We start from the raw sequence: 25445 nt of genomic DNA on the forward strand, positions 1-25445 counted from the left end.
TCGAGTTCCCCGCCCCAGAGACTGTACCGGTACCTACCGGTAAGGCTCCCGTCTAGAAAACTGGGTCAGGTGGGAACAAGCGATAATTGCAATCAACTGAACGATCGGAAGAGCCCGACAGTGCATTAACCAAGTGGGAAGACAAAACTGGGCCCTTGTGCGTAAAAAGTAAGTAGTGCTTGCGTACCGTAGACCACGCACACGCCGATCCTATCGCGTGAGTTTCCGGAGAATTGGCAGCTCCTCGCGACTGCCCTTGGCAAATTCCATGGGCCTGGTTTGTCGCTCGCTAAATCTCGGTCCACGTAAAAATTATAGTTGTGAAAAGATGGCATCTGCCTAGCCGTGATTATTGAGGCAAAGCGCCCATGAACCTGCCGACTTAAGGTATCGACGATGGGAAGTTAGTGGATAATTCTGCTTAGGAGGGTTCAATGGCTACGTAGACGTGGCACGTGATCAGTTATTACTGTTGTTGTCTTGTAAGTTGCTATCCTATGCAGGTGCGCTACAGGGCACAATGCACTGATTTCCAGGGTGTTGGAGGACGCGAATTGGCATTAGAAAGACTTTTAATGTGCGTAAAATCAACATCCGTTTCTATTGCAACAATTACTACTGGAATCGGCAGCTTACTGGCCTCACGATGAGAATATACCTCAAGGAATGTGTTGAGGATAGCTCTTAGTCTCCAATAGAGGCTAGTTGAGGGTAAGAGTTCGCCCTTTCGAGAAAAGTCCATGTGTGCTTTTGCAGAACGCACACCACATGGGCTATTTCAATTAAATCTTGGCTTTAGCCGGCTCTGCAGCCTCCACCTCCTTCTTTGGACCCGCAAATCCGAAGATGTACGCCGCTATTTTGCGTATTTGGATCTCTTCTGCACCCTCGGTAATGCGATATCGCCGGAAGTGTCGGTAGCTGATTTGTCAGTTAGCGAATGTATTATGAAGTATGCTTAATCGGCCAGTCTAATCATACATGTGTTCAAAGGGATAGTGACGAGAGTATCCATCTCCCCCGTGGATCTGTTCCATTGAGTATTGTCAGCCAAGGTAAGACAGTGTACTCATATAGACCACAAACCTGAATGGCACGGTCTGCTGCCTGGCAGCACAACCGATTCGCCCAGAAATTGCACATGGCCACTTTGTCACTCAAGCGCCGTTCAATCTCTACCCATGGCGGGTGTTTCACGTCGGGTGAACGACATTCTGCAACAATTCGATCCATTTCCCAACTGGTCTTCAGGATTAGTAGTTGTAGCATCTCAACCTGGGTCATCAGTTCCACGACAGGGAATTGGATGGCCTGGTTATCAGCCAGCGTTCGGCCCTCGCCCCAGATCTTTCGTGCCCGTGCTCGTTCAATACTGCGATCTAGACAGTATCTGGCGGCACCGCAGGAGCTCGCTGCCTGCCGAATTCGATTTTCGTGGACAAAGGTCTGTGCGATAGCAAGTCCTTTATCTATAGAACCTAAAATGGCGGATTCTGGTACCCAGACGTGATCGAGGTTCACTGTGGCGTGATCTGTTGGCATGTTCAATGTCCACTCATAGCTGGCGATTTGCACCCCTGGGGTGTCCCGAGGCACAAAAAAGGCAGTTATACCACGGGTTGAGCCAGGCTGGCCTGATGTCCGTGCAAAGATGAGAAAGTGGGTGCAATTATGCGCGCCCGTTTGCCACTTCTTCGCTCCGCTAATCTCGAACCCGCCGCGCTCGGGACGGGCCATGGTAGACATAAATGTAGCATCACTCCCATGATCGGGCTCAGTCAGGCCGAAGGTTGTTCGAAACTCCCCACGCATCCTGGCGGGAATCAGAGTCCGTCGCTGCTCCTCGCTGCCAAAATGATGGATCATCAAAAGATCTGGAAAATTGCCGACGACACTGTGCTCATTTTGCAGGTCATTGGCGAGACCCAGCCCGCCTCCATACACTGGGTGAGACGACAAGTGATAGCGCGTCGCCGCCATCCACACATTTGTGTCTGGATGCTCTTGTCCACCATACTCTTTGGGGAGAGCGAAACGATAAAATCCCGCTGCATCGGCCAGGATGCGGCCTTGTTCTGCGATATTATCAGCCTTACCCCTGGCATCCCTCAGATGATCACGAACTCAGCAGCTCTTCCCATTCCTGACGGGGCTTGCCATCATGATCCCAGTCCGTGCGGGCATGTTCTCGGCGATGGTCGAAAAACCGATTGTTGTCACCAGAATGTTGAAGCGGCAAGATAGTCGATTGGATGAAGGAATCGAGTGACTCTAAATGCGCCGTGAGCCCCGGGGGCAGATCAAAGTTCATGATGGAAATTTGGTTTACCTGCTGATGCCATATGCTGCTTGCATGTTTTTGTACCCCATTTCCCCGCGTTTGGACCTCGGCTACGCGGGGTTGGAATAAGAAGGCGCCAAGGGGAATTTCTCTGCACGCAGAGGAGCCAGGTAAAACGGTAGCCTTTGCTCAGGCTAACATGACCAAATCAGAGAACAATACTTAATAATATTAGGGAACACATCACCGACTTCACCAGCCAAACAGTTGTGGCGGTGCGACAAGCGTATAACTAACTAGCCAGTGTGGCTATACTTGATGCGTTTCCCCCACGGTGCTCATAATACCCATTATGCAGGACCTCAACCAGAAATTGAAGCAACTGGAGAAAATGGTATAATTCTTCTAACGGCATGCCGGCCAGGCTTCGCGGGCCCCCAGAGAGCAGACATATACAGCCCTCCTACAAGGAGTTTGGATGTTTGATCAAGGAAGATGAGAAATCCCACATCTGCAGCAGGCTAGGTGTTTTTTTAGAAGTGAGTCAATGTTCCTCGGCATTCGATGATTGCGACCAAAAATTCCCAAGACAATATTCCCTCATAATCAGAGCACTTCCTCGCCAACCCTCACAATCGACTGCCTCAAAATAGTCAATGATCCCCTTTTATTATCTGATACGACCCAAGCCAGCTTATTGACTCCTCTCGTTATGTTCCCCACGCTAAAGCAGGCCTTCACCTTGTGGGAAGTATACTGGGAAAACGTCGCACCCATCTTGCCTATCCTTCACAAACCGAGCTTCTAGGGCCTGGTTATGGGGGCATCTGATGTCCCAGAAGCCCTGCTTCTGGATATAGGCGCATTATCTACAGTATTATATTTGTCGTCAGTGATCAGCATGATTGATATACAATGCATCCAAGACCTGGGGACCTCGCGTACTCTAACCGTGCGCCGTTATCAATGTATGGACAACATTTCATTAAAGTTCCCTAGTGTAAGCAGCTGTCCTCCACTTGAATTATTTTCGAAGACATGGAGATGATAATGCTTAAATTTGGGCGATCGCAATGGTAATTGTTTGCCTTGCAAAAAACATTTGCCTACATCGAGACGGGGCTACAATGCAACTAGAGGTATTTGAGGTTGAGGTACGTGGGAGAATCGGGTGGCATATCTGCGTGTGAGATGTGCGGTGACACGAAGATCAAGGCATTGATTTCCAAACACTCAACATGCCTTTCGATACCCGCATACCCCTCAATGCCAACGACGATAATCTTATTCCAGGATGTCCACAGCCTGTTCAAGAGCGAACAGGCTTCATCGAAATGACTTTTGCTATCATTCGTTGTGAATCTATTCTAGGAGTGCGGCAGATTAAGCAAGCTCTGGAAACAGGCCGCTGCGCAACTTCAGTCCAGTGACGATGCACCTACAATTGCACTGAGGCCTTCCGAGGCCTCACTAGACGAACCTGGGCTTATTATATTTCTCACAATGATAAGATCTTACCAGAAAGCTGACTCTGCGTTGTTTTGGCGCGAATACTTCCCAAAGTATCATTTGCGATTCATCATCTGGTCTTTCGGGGGAGGCTATGGATATCAACACGCTGGATTAGAGTTTTTTGGCCGCGGCCGAAGTAGTCGTCGCTTTCTTCAATCATTTCCACTTATGGCCAAGTGAACATGGCATTTTAGATAGAGTGCTTCCCGGCGGTATATGGAATTTTTTTCTGATCGAACTCTGCGTACGGCCTCCGGAGCATGGCATACCCGTTTTTTCTGCTTGCCGGGGTGGGGAATGTTAACGAGTGAAAGGGATCGACAGATTGCGGTCAATTCGGGCTAGCCGGTAAATGTGAACTTATCTCAGCAAATTTGTAACTCATTTGGTTTTCTGTATAATCATCTTCTTCTCTTAGGTTCTAAATCATTTCTATCACTCCATCTATGAGACTCTAGTGGATGCACAGACCGTTCTTTGGTGAATCTCATTGGCCAGTCATTGCGGGTTTTAGTGTAAAAGCCCGGGCTAGCCGAGGTTCTTGATGCCGTCCGAACCGGGACTTTGGGGAGGAAACCTGGTCACCCGTTTGCAAATCGGCTCTTTTATCCCGTCAAGGGTATTATTCTGCAGATCATATAGGGGGTTTCTTCGGATGGTATTTAAGACTTCAACATAGCCAAAACAGCCTCTTGACATTATTAGAGGCCTGAGCTTTGCTTTCGGGTATGTTTACTTTGTTTAAACATCTAATGTGGTCGCTAATTAGCTCTCCAGGATGACGGGCAAGGTTACAGAAAACAGACGACTGAATAAGGCTATTTCTGCACGGTCAATACCCTTTTGGCGTCTGATGACAGATCAAGGTGTAGTCACGCAGGATGTCTTAGACTATCCTTACCCTGGACAGGGCACTGAGCAGAATCCCTTTGTAATATCGTGGATCCCGGACGATCCCCGGAATCCGATGGAATTCTCGATGCGAAGGAAGGTTGGAATCACCCTCGTTGTTTCCACCGCAACTTTGACTGTGGCGGTTGGTTCATCGGGGTATACTGGGTCCACCCAGCAAGTGATGGACTATTTCCACATTGGAACAGAAGTAGCTACGCTGGGTCTTTCCCTCTTCGTTCTGGGGTTTGCTCTCGGCCCGCTGATCTGGGCCCCTCTGAGTGAGCTCGTGGGACGGCAAATACCATTTTTCGTCTCCTTCGGCGCTATGGCAGCCCTACTCGCTGGATGTGCTGCTGCACAGAACATTTGGACCCTCTTAATTCTTCGATTTCTTGCGGGGGCGTTTGGGTCTTCTCCCTTGACCAATGCTGGTGGTGTGATCAGTGACATGTTTACCGCCCGACACCGTGGACTAGCCCTTAGCCTGTTTGCAGCCGCTCCGTTCATGGGACCTGCGCTTGGTCCTGTAATCGGTGGATTTCTGGCAATTAGTGCTGGCTGGCGCTGGGTAGAAGGACTCCTGTCTGCTTTCGCGGGGTTATTATGGGTCATGATGGCCTTTTTTGTGCCGGAGACCTATGCACCCGTACTTCTCCGTCGACGAGCTGAAAGGTTATCACTGGTGACCGGGCAAGTCTATCGAACAAAACTCGACGTTGAACAAGAAGGAGGGACCTCACTGAAGGACATGGTATCTAGGTTCCTATCTCGGCCGTGGATCCTGTTATTCCAAGAACCGATCGTGCTCATCCTTTCTATCTACATCGCTATCATCTATGGGGCCTTGTTTATGATGTTCGGCGCTTTCCCTATTGTCTATCAACAGAACCGTGGTTGGAATGAGGGTATAGGGGGGTTGTCATTCATGGGGATTATGGTTGGTATGATCATTGCCATTATTTACACTGTTCCAGACAACAAGCGATATCTAAAGGCCATGGATCGACACGCAGGCTTTGCTCCCCCAGAAGCACGTTTGCCGCCGGTCATGCTGGCAGCTATATGTATCCCTGTGGGCCTGTTTTGGTTTGCCTGGACAAACGATCCATCTATTCACTGGATGGCGAGCATTGCTGCTGGTGTACCGTTCGGATTTGGAATTATCCTCATCTATCTTGGAACAACTAGCTACCTTATCGATTCCTATACTATCTTCGCCGCATCTGTCTTAGCTGCTAATGCAGTGCTTCGGTCGCTATTTGGAGCAGTTTTTCCACTGTTCACAACATATATGTATAGCGGTTTAGGTATACATTGGGCCTCATCTATTCCTGCATTCTTGACGGTGGTGTGTGTGCCGTTCCCCTTTCTGTTTTATCGGTACGGAAAGTCGATCCGAGAGCGCTGCAAGTATGCTGCGCAGTCTGAAGCACATATGCAACAGCTTCAACAAAGCATGAGGGAGGAGCGCAATCTAAATGAGTACGGATAAAAAATAGAGTTCCAAATGATTAGGGTTTTTCTATGGTCTCTTCCTCAACGCTTTTCCTGGGCACGATACTAGGAGTTTATTTGGTTCACTGATGAGTATAGCCACAAATATATTTACCATATAGTTATTCTATGCTATGTACTATGGTGAGCCGAGGTAAAGATAATGGGTGCTTGGAAAGGAAGTGACAACGTGCGCACGATCATAAAACATTAGCAGGCTTGTTTGTCAGGTGCACGCACCTACGAGAAAGCCAAACTCTTTTGGTCGGACTAGGTTTGGTATCAGCATGTTTTTAACTAAAAGAGCAAGTGGAATAATGTGGTATATCTAGTTATCGTCCCATGCTTATGCAATAACCACTTCGTCAGTTCTTCTCTGCCATTCGTTTCGCCAAGAACTGAAATGTCGACGGCAAGATAGCCAGATTCCGAAACTTACATGTTTGGGTTATGTTCCTGACCTCTTTCAAATCCGGCCGTTGGCCAGCAAGAGTTAGCTTTATTTGCAATCCCCCATCCTTTCCTGGGGCGTGCCCCATCGTGTTTAACGATGTGGTGGACCCTCCTTCACCTAAGCCATCGACCCGGAGCATTTACAGCCGAATCCACTACAGGTCATGGAACTAAAATCCCCGAAATATACAATCAAACCGGTAATCAACCCCAGATCCCTGTGTCAATTCCAAACAACCGGGCTGTCCCTAGCAGTCCCCATCTGGGTTCCGCGGTGCTGATCTCCTTTCTCCAGATACCTGATACATGGGTTGGAGCGCAGCCCCTGCTCACTGCAGCCAGTTGTTCAAGTTTTTAAACTTTCGTAAATTAGATGGTGAAGGTTGCAGGTAAATTGTTTGCAAAGCTTGATGCCTCTGCTGACAGAGACTAAACCGTGATTTGCTTTGCTCGTTCTGACCTCTGTCTCCAGTGACCTTCATTCTTGATCTGAAGACCATTTCTCGCGAATTCCCGATTGCTTCTGTAATAGTTGACGACTTGGGAGAAATGTAAGAAACATCGTACAACCACGTCTTGTTGTTAAACTGCGACCCTTCACACCCATTTCGGCTCAACAGTGTAACTTTCCTACTAGGCTTGACGCATGCCGGTCCAGGGTCCTCAAAATTGGTCTTTGAAATGAAAAGTATGGCATTTGAACCACAAGCAATGCAGCCATAGTCTTTGCATTGAACATCGTACGGTGACTTGAATCCTTGCATCGACTAAGATGCCTGTTTCAAATTGGAAACAATTTGGTATTGCTTATTTTTGGTTGCTCGCGTATTGTTGCATGTTCAGGCAGATAACGATGCTAGTTCTGAGCAGATGGGCAAACTTAGACCGCTGTCCCGGGTACCCGTTTCCAATGGGCCTGTCCTGTTCTTGAAACTGGGACTCGGTCCACTATGATGATAGCTGATATTTGAATCTTCCATCAAATCTTTCTTTTTTTTTTTTTTTTTGGCACCTTAGCGCGGATTTCTACAAATGGCATGTCAATAGTGACATAGAGGTACATTTTGTTCTCCCAGAAAGATATACCCTAGCTAACCCTCTCAATTCATAGCCCTAATACTCTTTTCTTGGAAGCAGCAATGCACCCAGCTACCAACTACCGCCATTCACGACGATCCGCTTGTGATCGCTGCCGCGGGTTCAAATTGCGCTGTGAGCGGGATCACTTGAGTGGCATGTCATGCGAACGGTGTATAAAGGCTCAAGTGAGATGCACAACGAGCTTGAATCAGCCATTTCCAGGTTTTCCGCCCTCTGTTCATAGTATCGACTCTATGGAAGCAGTCAAAGAGGGCCACTGTCTGGATAGCGACCAAGCTACTTTCCCTCTTCTGCATCGTTCATCAAGCTTGAAAGTAACAAAACCTTCCTTCGCCTCGGCACATCGACGACCGGGAAGGCAACCATCAGATTGCTGGAGATATCCAAATGAGCCGACTTTTTCTCCTGTGATACCTTTGCCTACCACTGAAGAGAAGTTGTTTTTCCAGCAAATACCGCCAAAATGCCCTTTACCGTTGTCATATGAGCATGTTCGAGAGCAACAGGCCTTATGGCCTTCCGGGCAATACCATCAACTGGTTAGTTACTTCCATTGCGCATTTTAAATGTTAATTAGGCATTCATTAATAGTGACCCTTCTAGCCATTCGCAAACTATTGTCTTGGGGAAATTTCATATCGGCAGGAGGATCAGTCAAGGCTTTCCACAGGCCATGAGCTTGATACTCAAGTAAACCTTGGAGATGATACGTTTATTGATGATTCGACATCCAAGCTACGTGCTCACGGCATCGGCGGAAACTTTACTTCCAGAGACAGTGTTTCTTATTCCTCGTGGGACAGTGAAATTGGTCTCAAGTCTGAATCAGAAATATTATCAACAAAAATAGGAATGGATGGTAGTGCTGACTCTACTTTGGGTATTCGAAACGAAATGCTGAAGTTAAGTGTGGAGCTTACTGAAGACTTGAATATTTTGGAAACCGGTTCGGTGCTCTTAGAATCATCTTCGCTCGTGAAAACGCAGCTGAACCCCTCAGCTGGAAACTTAAACCTACCTATCTTTCGCATGCTCAGCCACTCTACACGATTCTTGAATTTAATTTCACGTTTAAGCGGCACATCGGACATCTCTCTCGAGCAGACATCCCCAGAGTCAGGGTATGACGCCTGCGGCTTAGTCAATCAGACACCCAAAACAATTGATCAGTCGACAAGTCTACATGGTGACACTGAGGATAGCACTGAAGCACTGGCAACAGCATCGTCGTATGACTCGGGATACCGGACAGCTACTGGATCACCAAGGGAGCCAAATAAGACGACTTCCATGTGGGACACAACGACGACTTTAAGCATCATGACCAGTTATCTATATCTCGTTCGAGTTTATCATGCTGTTTTCACTCGGCTCTACCAACTCATCCTCATCATTCCTCCGTCAAATGTCGGAGCATTTCTCATGCTTCCGAGCTTACAACTCGGACAATTTCACATGGATGAAAACTTGGCTGTCCAAGTTCAAGTTATAACTGAGCTCAGTTCAAACATGTTGAGCAAGATTGAGCATGCCCTCGGACTGGTTTCACATTCATCTCGAGAGCAAGATGAAGACTCTATTCACACAGTGCCCCTATTGGAGGATACCTTCTTTATTTCGATACGTGATCTTATTTTGGGTCAGGAAAATTCATCCTACAAGATATCGTTGAGGGACACAATGAACCGTTTATGTCAACTAGTGAAGGAACCTGGTGGGGCTTGAGCCTATTATTGAAGAAAATTCTTACCCCAAACGAGGGATCATATCTTTGAAAACACAATAGCGTGTTTCATTATTATTGCCCTCTGTTTTGAATATTTGCGTTAATATCAATGAAACCCGAACGAGGGCTCACTGCTTTGGTAATACAGATCTAAGCCTACCTTTCTGGTAGTGGGCATAATTCCAACAATTTTTGAAAATTTCTTTCGGAAATTTTAGGCAGTATGAACCCAGTTAGGCTTCCTTGTAACATCCATGAAGAACTACAAGAGAGTAATTCTAGTTGTTGATTATTTCTTCGTCCAGAAGAGCCCATTTCAACTGGGCTGGTATAATCATGTGGTTTACAAATCCCGGAAGTGTAATATTTCCAAAATTATAATATCAACCAAGTTCGTTTACTGATCGGACTCGGAGTCCGAAAAAGAAAATAGTATGGCCTTCCTGTCACCTAAGCCATTCACGGTTCATACGATCTAAAAGGGACTTGGGGCCTTCGGAAAGATAGAAATACAGACATGCTATTTTCCGCACATACTTAATTGCTTTTGAGTCAGAACTTAACTTCAATGGCTGCCCCAAATTCAGTATACGTGCATGATTTGACAGGGACTTGGACTCTGGTATGTCTTATCATCCGCTCATCATATAATCACACTAAACCCAAAAATAGAACAGAAAGTTGTCTGATGATCCAGACAAGGTGTTTGCCTTGGTATGCAAAATCATATGCTTTGGGCAAGCAGATTACTGACCATAAACAGCAAGGCGTTCCTTGGCTTGTTCGCCAAGCCCTACGTTACGGCAGCCTATCCTTGACAATGACCCAGTCAGAGACTATAAGCGAGGCTACGGATGGGTTATCTGGAGATAAAACGACGGTTATACATGTCAAGCAAACTGTTCATCCAGGAGGTTTCGATAGCGAGGGGGATTATCCTGTCGACGGCAAACTCCACGATGCCTCGCTTCCAATTTTCGGAGATGTCAGCATGCAGTTCCGGTATAGCGATGTTGCAGATGTTGCAGATAAAACCCTTCGTGGAAGCTATCAAGAATCCGGAGACTCACGGATAATTGATGAATTTGCACTGAATGCGGCCAAAGGCTGGGAGGCTCGGGTAATTTGGGGCTTCGAGCTGATCGATGGCAAACGTCGTCTCACTAGAAACACCAGAACGACCAAGGATGGAGGAACGGTTGATGCTAAATTTGTTTATGATTACTTGAGATAGCCATGATAACTCTATCTTCGCTTGCTAAAAGTGTACACAAATTCGAGTATTTTATCTTCTCGTTCTGACTTACTTGATGGTAAAGGTTATGAGAGCAGCGATCGATCGATTCATAAGTCATAGTTTAAATACGTCAATTCTCATGTATGTAGCTTGTTACATATATAAATGCCCTAACTTTCGTCCTCTGCCAGCTTTACAATGAGCTTCCTCCCAGAGACCTTTCCTTTCCTAAGGAGTTCCAGTCCCGTTATAATCCCGTCGAAACGGCCGAGGATGATTTCAAATGGACAAGGTCTAAGTTTGCCAGCTTCCACTAACTGCTGCACAGTAAGATACCACGTCCGAGCCCATTCCCCAATCTTGGGATTTGGTGGAATACCGTAAGGTTCAGGGAGATCGACACCGCGGCCAGCGATGGCGCCTCCCATAACGAGTTCGTGTTTAACCGTTTTGCGGGCGCAAAGTTGTTCCTGATATTGCTCCAATGCACAGTATCGACCCCCAGTCCGAGAAATTGCAGAGTAGCAAAGTCTCAAGGTCTTACTCTCAGCAAAGGGATCCAAAGCGAAGCGTAGAGTATTCTTGGTAGCCGCGCGGATGTCATCGGCGCACTTGGGTGAATTATAGTCAAAGACCAAGTCTGCACCATAAGATCTAACTAGATCAAAGTTGTGAGGAGAGCAGGTAGTGATGACCCGGTGGCCGCAACTTAGCAATCAGTCAGTTTAATCTCCAGCGATCGAAAATCAATATGGCTTACAGTTTTGCCATTTGAATGGCAAGAAGTCCAAGAGTACTGCTGCCACCGTAGATCAAAATATTTTCCGCTTTTGCCACCGGCTTGTCTAAATTTCCTGGGAGCTTAAGAGACCAAAACAATGCGATTCCAAGTGTTGCGATGGCTGTACCCGAAATGGCAGGGGCAGTGGTGATGGACATCCCCTTAGGAATGTGAAATGAAAAGTCGGGTTCCGCCTTCACGTATTCACAATAAGCGCCTGACTCAGGATCTGCCTGGTTTGAGCCTTGAACTGCTCCGAAAACGTGGTCACCGAGACGGAATCGTCCCTGTTTTACTGCTTCACTACCTAGAGCGACAACTATCCCGGCGAAGTCGCAACCATCCCAGAGGCCAGGCGTGGGGAAGCGAGCCGGCATTTTATAGTCACAAGGGTTCAAAGCCACAGCGATAGTTTTCACCAGCATTTGATGTGTTCCAATATTGGGAATCTTCATTCCGGGGGTGGCTCGGATGTTGCCGCCTTCATGTTGGATAATTGCGATTTGATTATCGGGAAGCTGGAAGTGAGGCTTCATTGTGAGATGTCGATATAATTTAATGCGACAATAGAAATGCAAGGTGCAGTGAAATAAATGGTTAGTTTTCTTTAGTTTTTCTTGTTCTCAGGACGCGGGCTTCTTAAGAAACGACATGTGACGCCTCTGGAAACATTCGTGCTGTGAAATGAATCTCCCGTACAGCTAATAGCCCCTTCAAGTCATTTCAACCGGCGTGGCTGGTTTCAGACTTGAATAAGATGAGATGTCAATTTCGTCCGATTGAAAAGCTACAGTGCAGACAGTAGGACGGAATGGAAGTCAGCATAGGGATGACAATGCACTGTCAGCTTTTTGACTGTTTACAATTTAATTAAGCCCTGGAGGAAACAAATATTTAACGACCTTGAAAATTAGCGTATCTCACGATTCACGGCCAAAAGTGTCTTTTTACAGGCATACAAACCGAACATTCAGTCCAGAATGCATAGAAGATATGGTCAAAACAGGACCCTGTCACAATTCTCTGGTCCGGGCGTGAAGCCATGTGTAAGTTCGTATCTTGGAAGGTTTATAGTGTTCCATTTATAGTCACTACAAAATTGTAGCAAATTTGATGACCTGTTCAATCCTACAGATCCTGTTTGTCAAAGTCGCAGAAGCCGAGGTAAGCCCGATGCTGCCCATTTCAGCTTGGACGAGATTTCATGTTCAGGGCTAGGGAATCCTGTGGTGCATATAGAGGACTCGGAACCAATTCAATCTCATGATTCTGGCAAAGATATTCAAAATAATAAAAATATCCCGTGCGTAGTGAATTTAACTCAAATTGACGAACTGAAGCTCAATATCGACATCTTTAAATTGACGAACGCTGATCATATTAAGTCTGCTTCTATTATGATATGCAGTGAGTGATTTTTCAAAGTGTTGGGAGACGCGGAATCTTTGTTAGATCCTATTGGCATTGGCATTGGCATTAATCACACATACTTGATTGCATGGCACCTGCGGAGAGTACATTCGAGCTCTTCATCCAGCCTCCTCGCTGTATTTAATCAACCGCGGCAGCAAGACCTGCCCGCCCGAGACTCTGCGTAAATAAACCCCCAGTAGCTTGTTCATTCCCACCTTCTCTGCGCGCTCAGCCCAACTCTCAACAGGAATCACTTCAAAAGCAGCACCTGTTCCGAGCTCCATCAACGACTGCACTTCTTCCTGCCCGATTTGAATCTCTCCAGACTCGTAGATATACTTTACGGTTCCAGAAAGTCGCTGAAGTGCTGTAGATGAATCCACAGACCTTATTATCTGACTCGCCGCCGATTGTACCGATATGAAGTCGAACATGCCAGACCAAGATCCCAAGTCTGGTATAGCCTTTGTCTCTTGAACGTATCGCATGAGATTGCTCATCAGGTCGAGTTCCGGAGCATCTGGGCCTGTCACGCTAGATGGACGATGAATCCAAACTGGAAGACCGAACTGGCGGTTGACGCGCTCTAAATACACCTCACTGACCCATTTGGCAGCGGTATACCCATCATCAGGCACTTGAGGTGGAGGATATCGAGCAACCGATATTTCACCAAAACTGTCCTTGTGTGCAAGGCGTGCGACGCTTGCTGATGAAATGAAGTGGAATGGGACACGTCGTGGTAAGGCCAGTTTCACGAGCTCCTTAGTTGAGGCAACATTGATAAGTTTGAGGGTATGGTAGCTCTTCATGAAAGAGACATCGGCACCGTTGTGAATGATTATGTCGGCCTGAGAAAATACAGATGATGCCTCAGAATCGCTAAGACCAAGCTGCGATGCTCCCAGATCTCCTTGATGCACAATCACTTTGTCATCAGAGAATATCTCGGGCAATTGAGACTGGTCCTTTCGAACAGCAATGCAGTGTATCAGCATAACTCGGTCGTCGTCGATAAGCTGCCGAAGAATTTCCTTGCCGAGGAAGCCCGTGGAACCGGTGAGTACTACAATATTAACACCCAGCAGAGGGGCATTCGCAACCTCAAAGCTCGGTGTGGTTTGATCCACGTCAGGTTTAATTTGTACCTCTTCTTCCCAGTCCACCGTCAGATTAGAGATGGAAGACGACAGGCTTCCTATTCGCGAGGCCATAGTGTGGAGGGTGCTTGTCTCGAACAATTGGTACAAAGGCACAGAAACTCCGAGTCTGTCTTTGATCAAGCCTTGTAAATTAATCAATGCCAGTGATGATCCTCCGACATGAAAGAAGTCCGAAGTCGCGCCGATAGAGAAGTGATTAACAAGACCTTGCGGTAGCACTTCCTGCCACAGGTGACGCAGCGAAAGCTCTGACGGGGTAAGCTCTGTATAATGCTCTTGCTGGTGCGTAACCTGAGGGATAGGAAATTCATTGATTGCATGTCTGTCAATCTTTCCAGAATGCGTCAGCGGTATGCAGTCAATTTGGATGAGTGCTGCTGGTCGCATGTATTGTGGCACAGGTAGTTCTGCCACCAGATGTTGCAGGAACTGAGTCGGTTGAGAAAATGGGTTGTCATCGCAGAGGACCACTAATGCGACTAGAAACTTCTTGCTCTGCTCCTGATCTGGCCGAGTGCGAACTGAAACAACAGCCTGAACAATCTTCCCACTGGCGGCACGCACAATGGTGGCCTCGATATCTTCTAGGTCCATTCGAATGCCACCGAGCTTGATTTGAGTGTCACCTTCAATACGACCCATGATAACCAAAGTGCCGTCTTTGCAAAGTTTCCCACGGTCCCCAGTTCGATGAATTGTTGTCCACCCTTGATCATGGAAGAATGGACTGGCATGTCCATCTTGCAAGAAGCGAGCCTTTGTGTCAGTTTCGTTGAGATAACCCTGGCTGACACAAGCACCACCAATTACCACTTCACCAGGTATTCCGATAGGAACAGGATTAAGGGCGCCATCAAGAATGTACACGGAGTAATTGGGTGAGGTGGAGAGAGGCAAGTTGTTTGTGGCCGAAGTTGCATCAAGCTGGGCATATGGAACTTCGGCGCTACTGGAGGCCAATGTGGTTTCCGTGGGCCCGTAAGCATTTATTAATCGCAAGTCCGATTTTTCGAGCAACTGAAATTGTAGGATCAGCCCATTCGACAAAGCTTCTCCCCCAGATATGGTTGTTCTCAGCTGAGAGTGTCTCAGCGCCAAGCGTCCATGCTGAAGCCACCCGAGGTATTCTGCTGGCGTCCCAACCGTAACAGTCACATTTTCAGATGCTATCAAGGCCGAAATGGCAACTGGATCACTGCGAGTCAAGCTGGAAGGAATGATAAGTGTCCCCGCGTTACACAGCGACAGAAATATTTGGGCTAGAGACATATCAAAAGAATAGGCAGACTGTTGCAGTATCGTTTCTTCTCCTTCGGCAAGTCTCCATTCATCAATTGCACTTTGAATTCTATGCGCCCAAGCCAAGTGGTGAATCTTGATTGCCTTTGGAGTGCCTGTGGACCCACTGGTGTACATGATGACAGCGGTTCCTTTGGATTCAGCCATGACAGACACGGGGCTTACGCCCGCACCACGCAGGCTGGAGACATCTATCTGGTCGGCATCAGATTTGAGAAGTGAAAATTCCGAGTTAGTAGATGAATCAACCAGGATCACCCGTACGCGTGAGTTGTTGGTGATCATTGTCAATCGATACATACCCACCTTTTTGTCCAATGGAATATAAGCCCCGCCAACCCGAAGGATTGCCATCAAGGAGCAAATCCAGTCTATATTTGGGGATTGAAAGACTCCAACTGGCGTTCCAGGCCCGACTCCATTGTTGAGAAGTTCATTTGCAATAACGGTCACCCGATTTTGCATCTGAGAATACGTGAGGACATGGTTCTGTTGATCTTTCAAGGCCACGCGGCTTCCATAAAGACGGGCAATTTCATCGACACGGTGCACGATAGTTGCTGGCCATCGGTTTCTCATTTCCACGCCTGTATACATTTAGCACAAACTACTGCCCGTGGGAATAAAGTGCGGTTAACTTGCCTCTACCAAGCGACACTGCCAATTCAACATCTTCTTTTGAATGCAAAGAAGACCAGCTCACTCGGGTTGCTGGATTCTCAACAAAAGACCGTAAAAGGGTGCAATAACTACGAACAAGAATATCTGCATGCTCCATATCGTACAGGTCTTTCTGTACAGAAAGACATAACGTGGTCTCACCGTTGTTGACATCGACAACGTCCAAACTGAGGTCATACGCTGTCTCGCCAGCGCCCAACAGTTCGCCCTCGGCAAGACACCCACAGAATGTTCTGGATTCCTTAATCTTTCGTCGATAGTTGAAAAATATCTGGAATAAAGGACTGTAGGAGGCGGATCTCGGGACGTATAACTCGTTCAGAATGACGTCGAATGGAACGCGCGAGTGTGCGAATGCAGTCTGTGCCACGTACCGGATATCCTTTAAAGCTTCTCCAAATGACAGATCTGGCTTTCGCACAAACAGGATAGGAAGAAGATTGAGGAAAAGTCCTATGCTGTTGATAATGTCGCTGTCGGTCCGGTTACCATCGCCGACTCCAATACAGACACTGTCCATATCAAAATATCCGAGAACCAGAATCTTCCAAATGGCAAGGTAAAAGTGAAATGGTGTCGTCTTGAACACCCGACAGCACTGTTCAACCTTTGCGCAAAGGTTTTCTTCAAGCCGGACCAGCGCAATGTGGGACCCGAACTGTGAGACACCAGGACGAACGTGAAGCCGAGAAAATGGGAGAAGAGGAATTGGGGGCGGCAATTCAACAAACTGTTTGCGCCAGAAGTCCAAATCATCGTTCCACACGCCAGTCTCATATTCGCGTAATTGCCGAAGAGTAAAGTCCGGGTACTGGAGCACAGCTGAGGATAGAGGGACACCTTGGTAGGCCTTTTCAACATCAGACCAGAAATTCTCGAAACTAATTCCATCCATGTTAATGTGATGACACCCAAAGACTAGCCAATGCTGCTCTGGTGACAAGGAAAGAAGCTGAACGCGAAGAATCTCTCCCTGTTCGAGGTCAAACACATGGCTTTTCATCTGTGTTGCGGCTTTGTCGACCTCATTTTCGTCGATAATCTTGACGTGTTCCAGACGCAAAATTGAGGTAGCCCAAATACCTTGCATATGCCGCTTCTCTCTATCAGTGAAGAAGAATGTTCTCAGCGCCTCGTGATGCTCGCCCACCGATTCAATGGCCTTAGCGAAGGCATCAATCTGGAGACGCCCAGTTAAGCGAATTGTCGTTGTACTGTTAAACGCAGATTTGTCTTCCACGAAAAATTTCAAAAACCAGAAGCGTGACTGACCAAGTGACATGGGAAGAGTTTTTTGAACAGTACGATTGGCAATTGGCGATCCATAGTCATCTGTGTATATTGATGACGCCGGGTCCTCGGTCTCCTCTGAATTTGAGTCTCCCGCTTGCAGAGAAGCAGTGGAGCTACCGCTGTAAGCTTTGGCTGAGTCCAGGGGTCGTAGCTTCAGAGACTCTATAATCTCCACTGTCAAGGAACCTGTTCCATCTACTGACATTTCATTTGCGGAGCCTGGACCTTTATTCTGGACATCCAAAGCCAGTGAATCGTCCATTTGTAAATTTTCTGAGGACCTCGCATCATCGCCGACGTTGGGAATCAAGGCATCGGAGAGAAGCTCTGGGACCGAGGCAAGTAATTCTCGGATTGATACAACGTTAAAGATTTTCAACACGGGCATGTCCACTCCTAGTTCCTTCAAGAACCACGAGCGAAGATCAACTGCCACCAAAGAGTCGATGCCTAGCTCGTCAGGGCTCATATCCAACATCGGCTTGTCAGGATCGGCTTGCAACGCCGATTGGAGCTTTAGTACAAAGCCATCTGCGATAGTCAGCTGACAGTAATATTCATCTGATCGAGGCCAGTTTCACCTTCTAGGATTTGGATGATTTCCTGACGAGAAATAGCTTCCAAAAGCTGAGCCTTGATGATGACACCACCCCTACCCTTCTTGCCCCCTGCGAGCAGACTGCTTGATCTGAATACCAAGTGTTGGAACATAGGGTTGGACACCCAGCTTTTGGACTCATCGTTATCAATTCTCAGTCCACTGTACAGCTCTGCGTTGCCATATGGGTCCGTGCAAGACAGAACTCCTTCGGCAAAAACTTCATGGAAGTCTTGCTCAGACATCCAGGCATGGCCGACCCGATAGAGGTAATTCTGCTGGCTCATGTTGAGCTCCCTAGTAACGTATCCATTACCTACAACGGCACCGATATTGATCGCATGAGCTGCCAAGCCGCGCTTTCTCCGTTGAGCAGCCAGACTGGCCATGAACATGTTAGCTGCGTTGTATGCGACTTGGCCAGGGTTACCCGTCGCTGCAGCCATGGACGAAAAAAAGATCATAAATTCGAGTGTGTTTTCTGAGAATAGTTCGTCAAGTAAAATGCTGCCATCAACTTTGGGTCGAAGCACTCTCTCAAGCCGGTCGAGATCAAGGTCGGGGAACATTGTGTCTTGAAGTACCATAGCACCTTGGGCGACACCTGCAATTGGTGGCATTGTCTCACAAATATGGCGGTAGGTAGCACGTACAGATTCGCGATCTGTAATATCACTATTTCAAATGTTTGATCAGTAATTGCAGAAGAGTCAGTGAAGAATGGATAAACGTACTTGTGGAAAACCCGGATTGTGCAACCACCAGCAGCCATTTGACGCAGCCACATGTCATCAACCTTTGGATTTCGGCTTGAAAGTGCAATGTATCGCGTACCTTGGAGTGCCATCCATTGGCACAGCGAAAGACCAAGTCCGCCAGTCAATCCAACTAGCCAGTATGTCTTGTCATTTGCAAACCGGACCTGCAAACTGGCGGGCTGAACTTGGGCGGGGAGCTTGCTGTCACCCCATTCGACTATAACCTGTGAATTTGGGAGTTTAGCATTCTGTGTGAGCTCGTTCAAGGAAAGCCTTCTAAATCGGAGGACATTGACGGGTGTCGGATCATTTTGTATTCTCATCCAAGCCGCCTGGATCTGAGAAGCAACTTTGCTAGTGGCTTCATAAGATTCAGAGTACGGAACTTCACTTGTGAGTGACTGTTCAGTTTGCATGTCACAATTGGCCGGTAAACACTGCTTAATAATTGACATTGTCTCCTGGTCGCCGCCAATATTGACAAAACGAGCAACATCGTAAGGCAAATCCTTCAATATCTCACGGTTTGTGGCACGTGGATGAATGTAAACCCATGGCCGCATGCAGGCTTCGTCTGTTGTTGTCAGCAACACGAGTTGGATGCCTTTCTCAGAGGCCCGTTGAGTTAGGATGGATGCAAATGAGAAGTCCGGATCTAGAACCACCAGCGACTTCCCTAGGGGAATTTTGTCAAGCATGGATGAAACCAGGAAATAGATATACAGGCCAATTGTAGACTGAATTCCACGTTCCGCAGATGGCCCGCAACGGACAACCCAGGTAGATGGGACACGGACGAGAGAATTCAGCGAATCTGATGCTCCGATGACATGCTCGCCAGTTTGAGAAGCTGTCCCAAACACAAGAAACACACTTGTGCCGTCCGCAATCTTCACAGCACGTAGGAGGGAGTGTGTCACCCTTACGTGTATGCAGTCCGGATACGACACTTTATCCCTGGTGTTGTTTTCGACAATTCGGTACCCAAGTCTGGACCATCGAATAGATACCGACGAGGTCTCACGATCAACCTGTTTGACTATAGAGCGCCGGGAGGAGTTATACCTGTCGTTCCTTCTCTGGTTCAGGCGAAATCGTGGAACCAGAAAGTTTCCATCCTTGAACGCAAGCTCTGGTTCATCGTACCACAAAAGTCTGCCACGCTCACCATTCTGACTCCAAGTGTCGGCAATCTCAAGTAGCAAAAGCTTTTGAGCTATGAGTCGTCCATTCGCCTCCATCAGCGAATGAAAGTTGAGGCGTTGGATGTGGAGGTGATCCATTTCTGAGACCAATGTTCTCTGGACACCAGCAAACATATTGGCATATGGGTTGTCGCCCTGTGCACCATATGTGACCCAAACGATGTTCTTGCTCTGCTTGAACAACTCTTGGAACGACTTCACCTTCTCTGATGACATGTTCTTGAACATTGGTTCATCCAGTTCAACCAAGCTAACCACAGTTCCCATGAAAGGCAAATCGAAAGGAATCAGGTCGATGAGCGAAGGGATGTCGTGAATGTAGTTATAATGTCGAGCTACTGCTTTTTTGATGTCCTCAACAATGACAGAAGTTTCACTTGTCTTGCCCCCAATAATGGTCAATGTTTCCAAACCCAGAGGCTGGTGCTCCAGCGACAATGGTTCTCGCACAAAATGGACCCGATTGTCAACTGCTTGACAGGCCATCACCGAAAATGGTATCGGTGATTTTGGATGCTGTGGAGATATCGCATCAATTCCGGAGAAACCGGACTTTCTCATCAATTCCTCCCATGCTTCAATTGAAACCAATGGTGACTTCTTACGGCCTTCGTCGTAGCCCAGCCACCAGCCAGGGACCCCCCCAAGGACGAGACCTAAGTGCATAACGTCCGGGTTGGTCGGCTCGAGTAGGAGCAGATATCCGCCAGGTTTAAGAAGGCGGCGAACGTTGGACAACGTGTCTTCAAGCTGCTTGGTGGCATAGAGCGCCAGAGAGGCTATTATCAGATCGAAGGATTCCTCTGTATAGCCCTGCTCCATGACGTCCTTCTCAATGTCTAACACTTTGAAGGTCATCTTCGACGAACGGTCGCTGAATCTCTCCTGCGCGTCGTCGAAAAGCCCATTTGATATGTCAGTATATGTATAGGAAGCGAAATCAGTGTTCATCTCGTTTAGAATGAAATTGGCTGTGTTGCCGGCGCCGGCTCCTGAAATTTGTGTCAGTATAGATGCGCATTTGGTATTTTGGTTCGACTGACCGATTTCCAGTACATTCATGTGCGGGTAGCGATAGCTGATTTGACCAGCGATTTGAGCCATTTCCTTGAGATAATGTTGGATCCCAAGTGTGTTAGCGTAAAATTCGTTCAGCATGTTTTCCTGTGTTAGTACGTCCAGAATGTTCTTCTCTCCGCGAATAACTGAAGGAAAGTCCTCTCCGACAGCATGAATAATTTTGACATCAATAGATTCGGGATATCTACTACGGTCAGAACTCAGAGCGCAATATTTTGAGGAGCGGCCAGGTTCTTACCGGCTCAGAATCGGATACACATCTTCCTTTGTATCATTCGCCCACTGAGATTTAGCAAAAGGATGATATCCTGATTTGACCAAGGACAGGCAATGCTCGACATTTGACAGCATGTGAGCGTGGTGCCATGCGGCTCCAGCACGCTCTGTTTGTGTTATAGAGAGGTCGAGACTTTTTAAATAGAAGTGTGCCAATCGTTCCAAGTCCATGGCCAGTGTGAAGCTTTCTTGGAACCAGTCCCTGCCTGGATCAAAGGCACTTGCCCTCGGGATTTCATTTCCCCAAGTCATCTCCGTAAAAAGGAGAACATCGCTGGCAGCCGTGAGAGGGCTGATTGGCGTGGTATGAAGTCCTTGAAGTTGAAGAATGGTGTCTCCATCCGCAGAAAAAAGGTTTACATCACCCGATAACTCAGAGAATTTTGCAGATCCTACCAAGGAGTGGAATGGAAGACTTGCTCCGGGACCCCCGAGTTTCACCCAACCAGAGGGGTTGATTCGCACACAGTCAATCTTGGTAGGCAAATAAATAGTGCGCAATCTTCCGTCACCAGGAAAACAATAGGCTAACATAATGGATTGAATGGCGCCATCCAGTGAAGCTGGGTGGATGAGCAAAGGAGGTTCGTTCTGGTCTGCAGTCGGGACAGCGACCAACCCAGTCGCTTCGTCCATTTTTCTGCTCAAGTCAGAGAGCGCTTGGAAAGGACCTGTATAACTGAACCCCAGATGTGAGACTGACTGGTAGAATCGGTCGGATTCTAGGTCCAGGAAGCGATCATAGGTGCCCTTTCGAGGAGGGAGCACATCTTGCTTTGGATTGCCAAGGAAAATTTGTATTTGTGCAGACGCATGAAGCGCCAGAGAGGATGCTTTGTTTGCAGCGGAGTGACATGAGAATGTTGCTTTGACACAATCGCTTCTGCGCTCGGTAACTTTGAGGTCAAAGACAGTCTCAACCCCGGTATTCTCCTCGAGCACCAAAGCTTGTCCAATAACTACATCGTGGAATTCGATCAACTGGACTGATTCCAGGGCGTATTGCTGAATAATACATTCAACCGCCGCAGATATATAGCCTGCCGCGGGAAAGACCAGTTGTCCCTGAACTTTATGGTCTGCGAGCCATGGAATTTCTCGAGGATTGAGATAGTTGCGCCAACGCAGTTGATCAATTGTCCCATCAGGGCATCTGATGCCTAGCAGGTAATGGAATTCCTCTTGTCCTGCTCGAAACGCAGTTGATAAACGAGACTCATGCCAGTAGACGCGGTCATGGTCCCAGCAATAGGAAGGAAGCCCCTTTATTAGCTTAGGGGCATCGGCAGTACCACCCGCTTTGCGGTCAAAGCTTGAAAAGTCCACTGCATTCTCTCCAAGCGTCGCCCACAAGGATCCAAGAGAAGAGGCAAACACCTCACGATCGTTTTTATTCCGACTCAAAGTTCCCGAGTAATGTATTGTGTTGCCGGAGATCTCTTGAACTGTTTCCTTTACAGGTCCCTGTAGTGCCGGATGGGGCCCAATCTCCAACGCCATATCAAAGGGACCAGCTGCGCCAACCGCGTAAGAAATTGCTTGGGAGAACAGCACTGGGCTCACCATGTTGTTGCTCCAGTATGTGTCGATAAGTTTCTCCCTGACGTTTTCAATGTCATCGACATAGACACTGGATATCCAGGTGGCGCTGCCATTGGGACGAGGTTGAATGCGCATGCCGCACTTCCGAATGGCATCGATGTAAGGGCCAGTACAAGGCATCATGTGATGAGAGTGGTATGCCTTGTCCACTTTGAGCCGACGATTGAACTTCTTCTCGTCTTGAAAGATCTCTATGACCTCGTCGATAGCGTCTGCATCTCCGGAGAGCGTGACATTGGTAGGAGAGTTGCTGCAAGCAACGCATACACGTTTATCGAGTGTGGGAATTTCGCAGAGCTCTTTAGCATCTTCGAAAGACGTGCCAGCAACCATCATGGCACCCTGGACGGCATTATGGGCTCCGGAATACTGTAATGACCAGCCACGATAGTATGCAATTCGGATAGCATCCTCGGCGCTGATGTAGTTTGCAGCAAAAGCTGCAGCAATCTCCCCCGACGAATGGCCCACAACAGCGTGAAATTGGATGTTCGCCGCGCGAAGAAGTTCCACTAGCACAATTTGAATCGCGGTGCACAAGGGCTGAGAAAACTCACCTTTCCCAATTTGAGAGGAGGTGGCATCCTTGAGAAGCTCCACTTTCAAAGACCAAGAAGGGCGATGCTCATCTGGAAGCTCTTGCAAAGATTTTTCCAACCGCGAGACACAATTAATAGCCAAAGGAGAGCTGACCAGTAGCTCTGCACCCATTCGAGCCCATTGTGCACCCTGTCCGGTAAAAATGCCGAGCAGCTTCGGCTTGTGAACACTCGAAGTTTGAGTGCCAGTCGAGATTTCAGGCGATGACTGCGTGGCTTTGTCAAGCCTTGCTACCAAATCCTCCACTGTCGATGCTGAGACAGAAAGGCGAACTGGCAGTGTTGACCGGCGACAGTTCAGTGTCCATGAAAGATCTCGCAGATTCACATCCTGATGCATTTTAAGGTACTCTGAGTAAGATGCCATGGCTGAAATAAGCGACTTTTCCGAGGCCGCAGAGAAGTTAAACGGCAACATATTCACAGCCTCTGGGGAAGGCAGCACATTCAATGATATATTTGGGTCGAATGTTTCCAGAATGGCGTGAGCATTGGCTCCACCAAAACCGAAGCTGTTCACACTGGCACGGCGAGGTACTCCGCTTGGAAGTTGAGGCCAATCTTGGGCGGATTTGAGGATTTCAAGGTCGTTGTAAAACGGCCGGACAGTCGAGCTCAGCTCGTTCAACAGGAGATTTGGTGGGATGATTCCGCGTTGTAATGCCAGTGATGCCTTTAGGACAGCCGCGAGGCCAGCCGTGCCTTCAGTATGCCCGATGACGGTCTTTATTGAGCCAACGTATAATGGGTGTTCCTGTCCGGGCCGTCGGTAGTAGTTTGCGGATGGGCCAAAAAATGCGGTGCTGATCGCTTCTGCCTCAACGGGGTCGCCCGCCGGCGTTCCTATTGCCGTCAGCAGCAAATCTATGCCCGATATTTAGGGCATTGTTACGTCCCCCGTCACTCACCGGTCCCATGGGCTTCGAAGTACTGTGGGCGGTCACTGAGCTTCGAAAGATCGAGGCCCGCTCTGGCGTATGTCGTTCTAATAAGCTCGGCTTGGGCCACTGGATTGGGCATAGTGATTCCTTTCGTACGTCCGTCCTGGTTTGTACCGGTCTCTCTTATGAGACACTCGATGTGATCGCCATCTGCTAGCGCTGCACTCAATGTCTTGAGAATCACGGCCGCAATCCCGTCACCGCGTGCATAGCCATCCGCGTCCTTATCCCACATGCGAGAGCGGCCGTTGGGCGAAAGCATCTTCAGCTTGCTCTCCGCAACGTACTGCTCAGGGCCTAGTAGGAGATTTGTTCCTGCTGCCACTGCCACGCTACTTTCGCCACTTCGTAGGCTCTGAACTGCTTGGTGTAGTGCAATTAAACTGGATGAGCAGGCTGTGTCGATGGTCATGGAGGGCCCATGCCAGTCAAAGAAATAGGAGATCCGGTTTGAGAGAATGCTCCGTGCTGTCCCTGATGCAAAGTATGTCGGGAGACTTTGGACATCTCGTCCCAGAATGTCCGCATAGTCGTTCGTCATCAAGCCAACGTAAACTCCCGTGTCGGAGCCTTGTAAGCGCTCCATTGGGATGCCAGCTGATTCCAAGCATTCATAGACAGTTTCCAGCAACAGGCGCTGTTGTGGATCAATCGAATTCGCCTCAACAGGTTTGGTCCCAAAGAATTGCGCGTCGAACAAGCGGTGATCCTCAGACAACACATAGGAGTGGCGGACGTTGGTGGTGCCATGGTGGAGGCCGTCCGGATGGAAGAATGCCTTGGTGTTAAAGCGACTTTCAGGGATTTCAGTCAAAACATCTCGTGGGTCTTTGAGCAAGTCCCACAGTTTGGATGGTGAGATCGCATCGCCAGGAAACCGGCATGCGCTTCCCACGATGGCGATGGGCTCAGTTGCAGCCATCATGAATACTTTTGAGGTTTCACGCAGCTAGTGCAACCAACAAAGAGCTTGGATATGTGAATGAAATCTAAAGAGTATCAATTCTAGATAACCGCACGAGAAACTGCACTGCAACTTTCGCTGCGATGTTGCGAGG

The 25445-nt window shown here is 48.0% G+C and overlaps 2 protein-coding genes across 2 annotated transcripts; both read right to left on the minus strand.

The window, feature by feature from the left end:
* Positions 1-782: 782 nt before the first annotated feature.
* On the minus strand, positions 783-2311 carry PFLUO_LOCUS9595 (uncharacterized protein; the record flags this gene model as incomplete). Its single annotated transcript, XM_073787438.1, has 4 exons — positions 783-921; positions 982-1028; positions 1087-2075; positions 2125-2311. The coding sequence occupies 4 exons, from the start codon at positions 2309-2311 to the stop codon at positions 783-785; spliced, it is 1362 nt and encodes a 453-aa protein (XP_073643594.1).
* Positions 2312-13008: 10697 nt separating this feature from the next.
* Positions 13009-25312, minus strand: PFLUO_LOCUS9596 (putative Hybrid PKS-NRPS biosynthetic cluster; the record flags this gene model as incomplete). The annotated part of the gene is made up of 7 exons (XM_073787439.1): positions 13009-15941; positions 16177-17859; positions 17910-18601; positions 18661-20881; positions 20933-21153; positions 21208-24289; positions 24355-25312. The coding sequence occupies 7 exons, from the start codon at positions 25310-25312 to the stop codon at positions 13009-13011; spliced, it is 11790 nt and encodes a 3929-aa protein (XP_073643595.1).
* Between the last annotated feature and the right edge of the window lie 133 nt (positions 25313-25445).

The sequence above is a fragment of the Penicillium psychrofluorescens genome, assembly GCF_964197705.1.
Source record: "Penicillium psychrofluorescens genome assembly, chromosome: 6".
NCBI classification, from domain to species: domain Eukaryota; kingdom Fungi; phylum Ascomycota; class Eurotiomycetes; order Eurotiales; family Aspergillaceae; genus Penicillium; species Penicillium psychrofluorescens.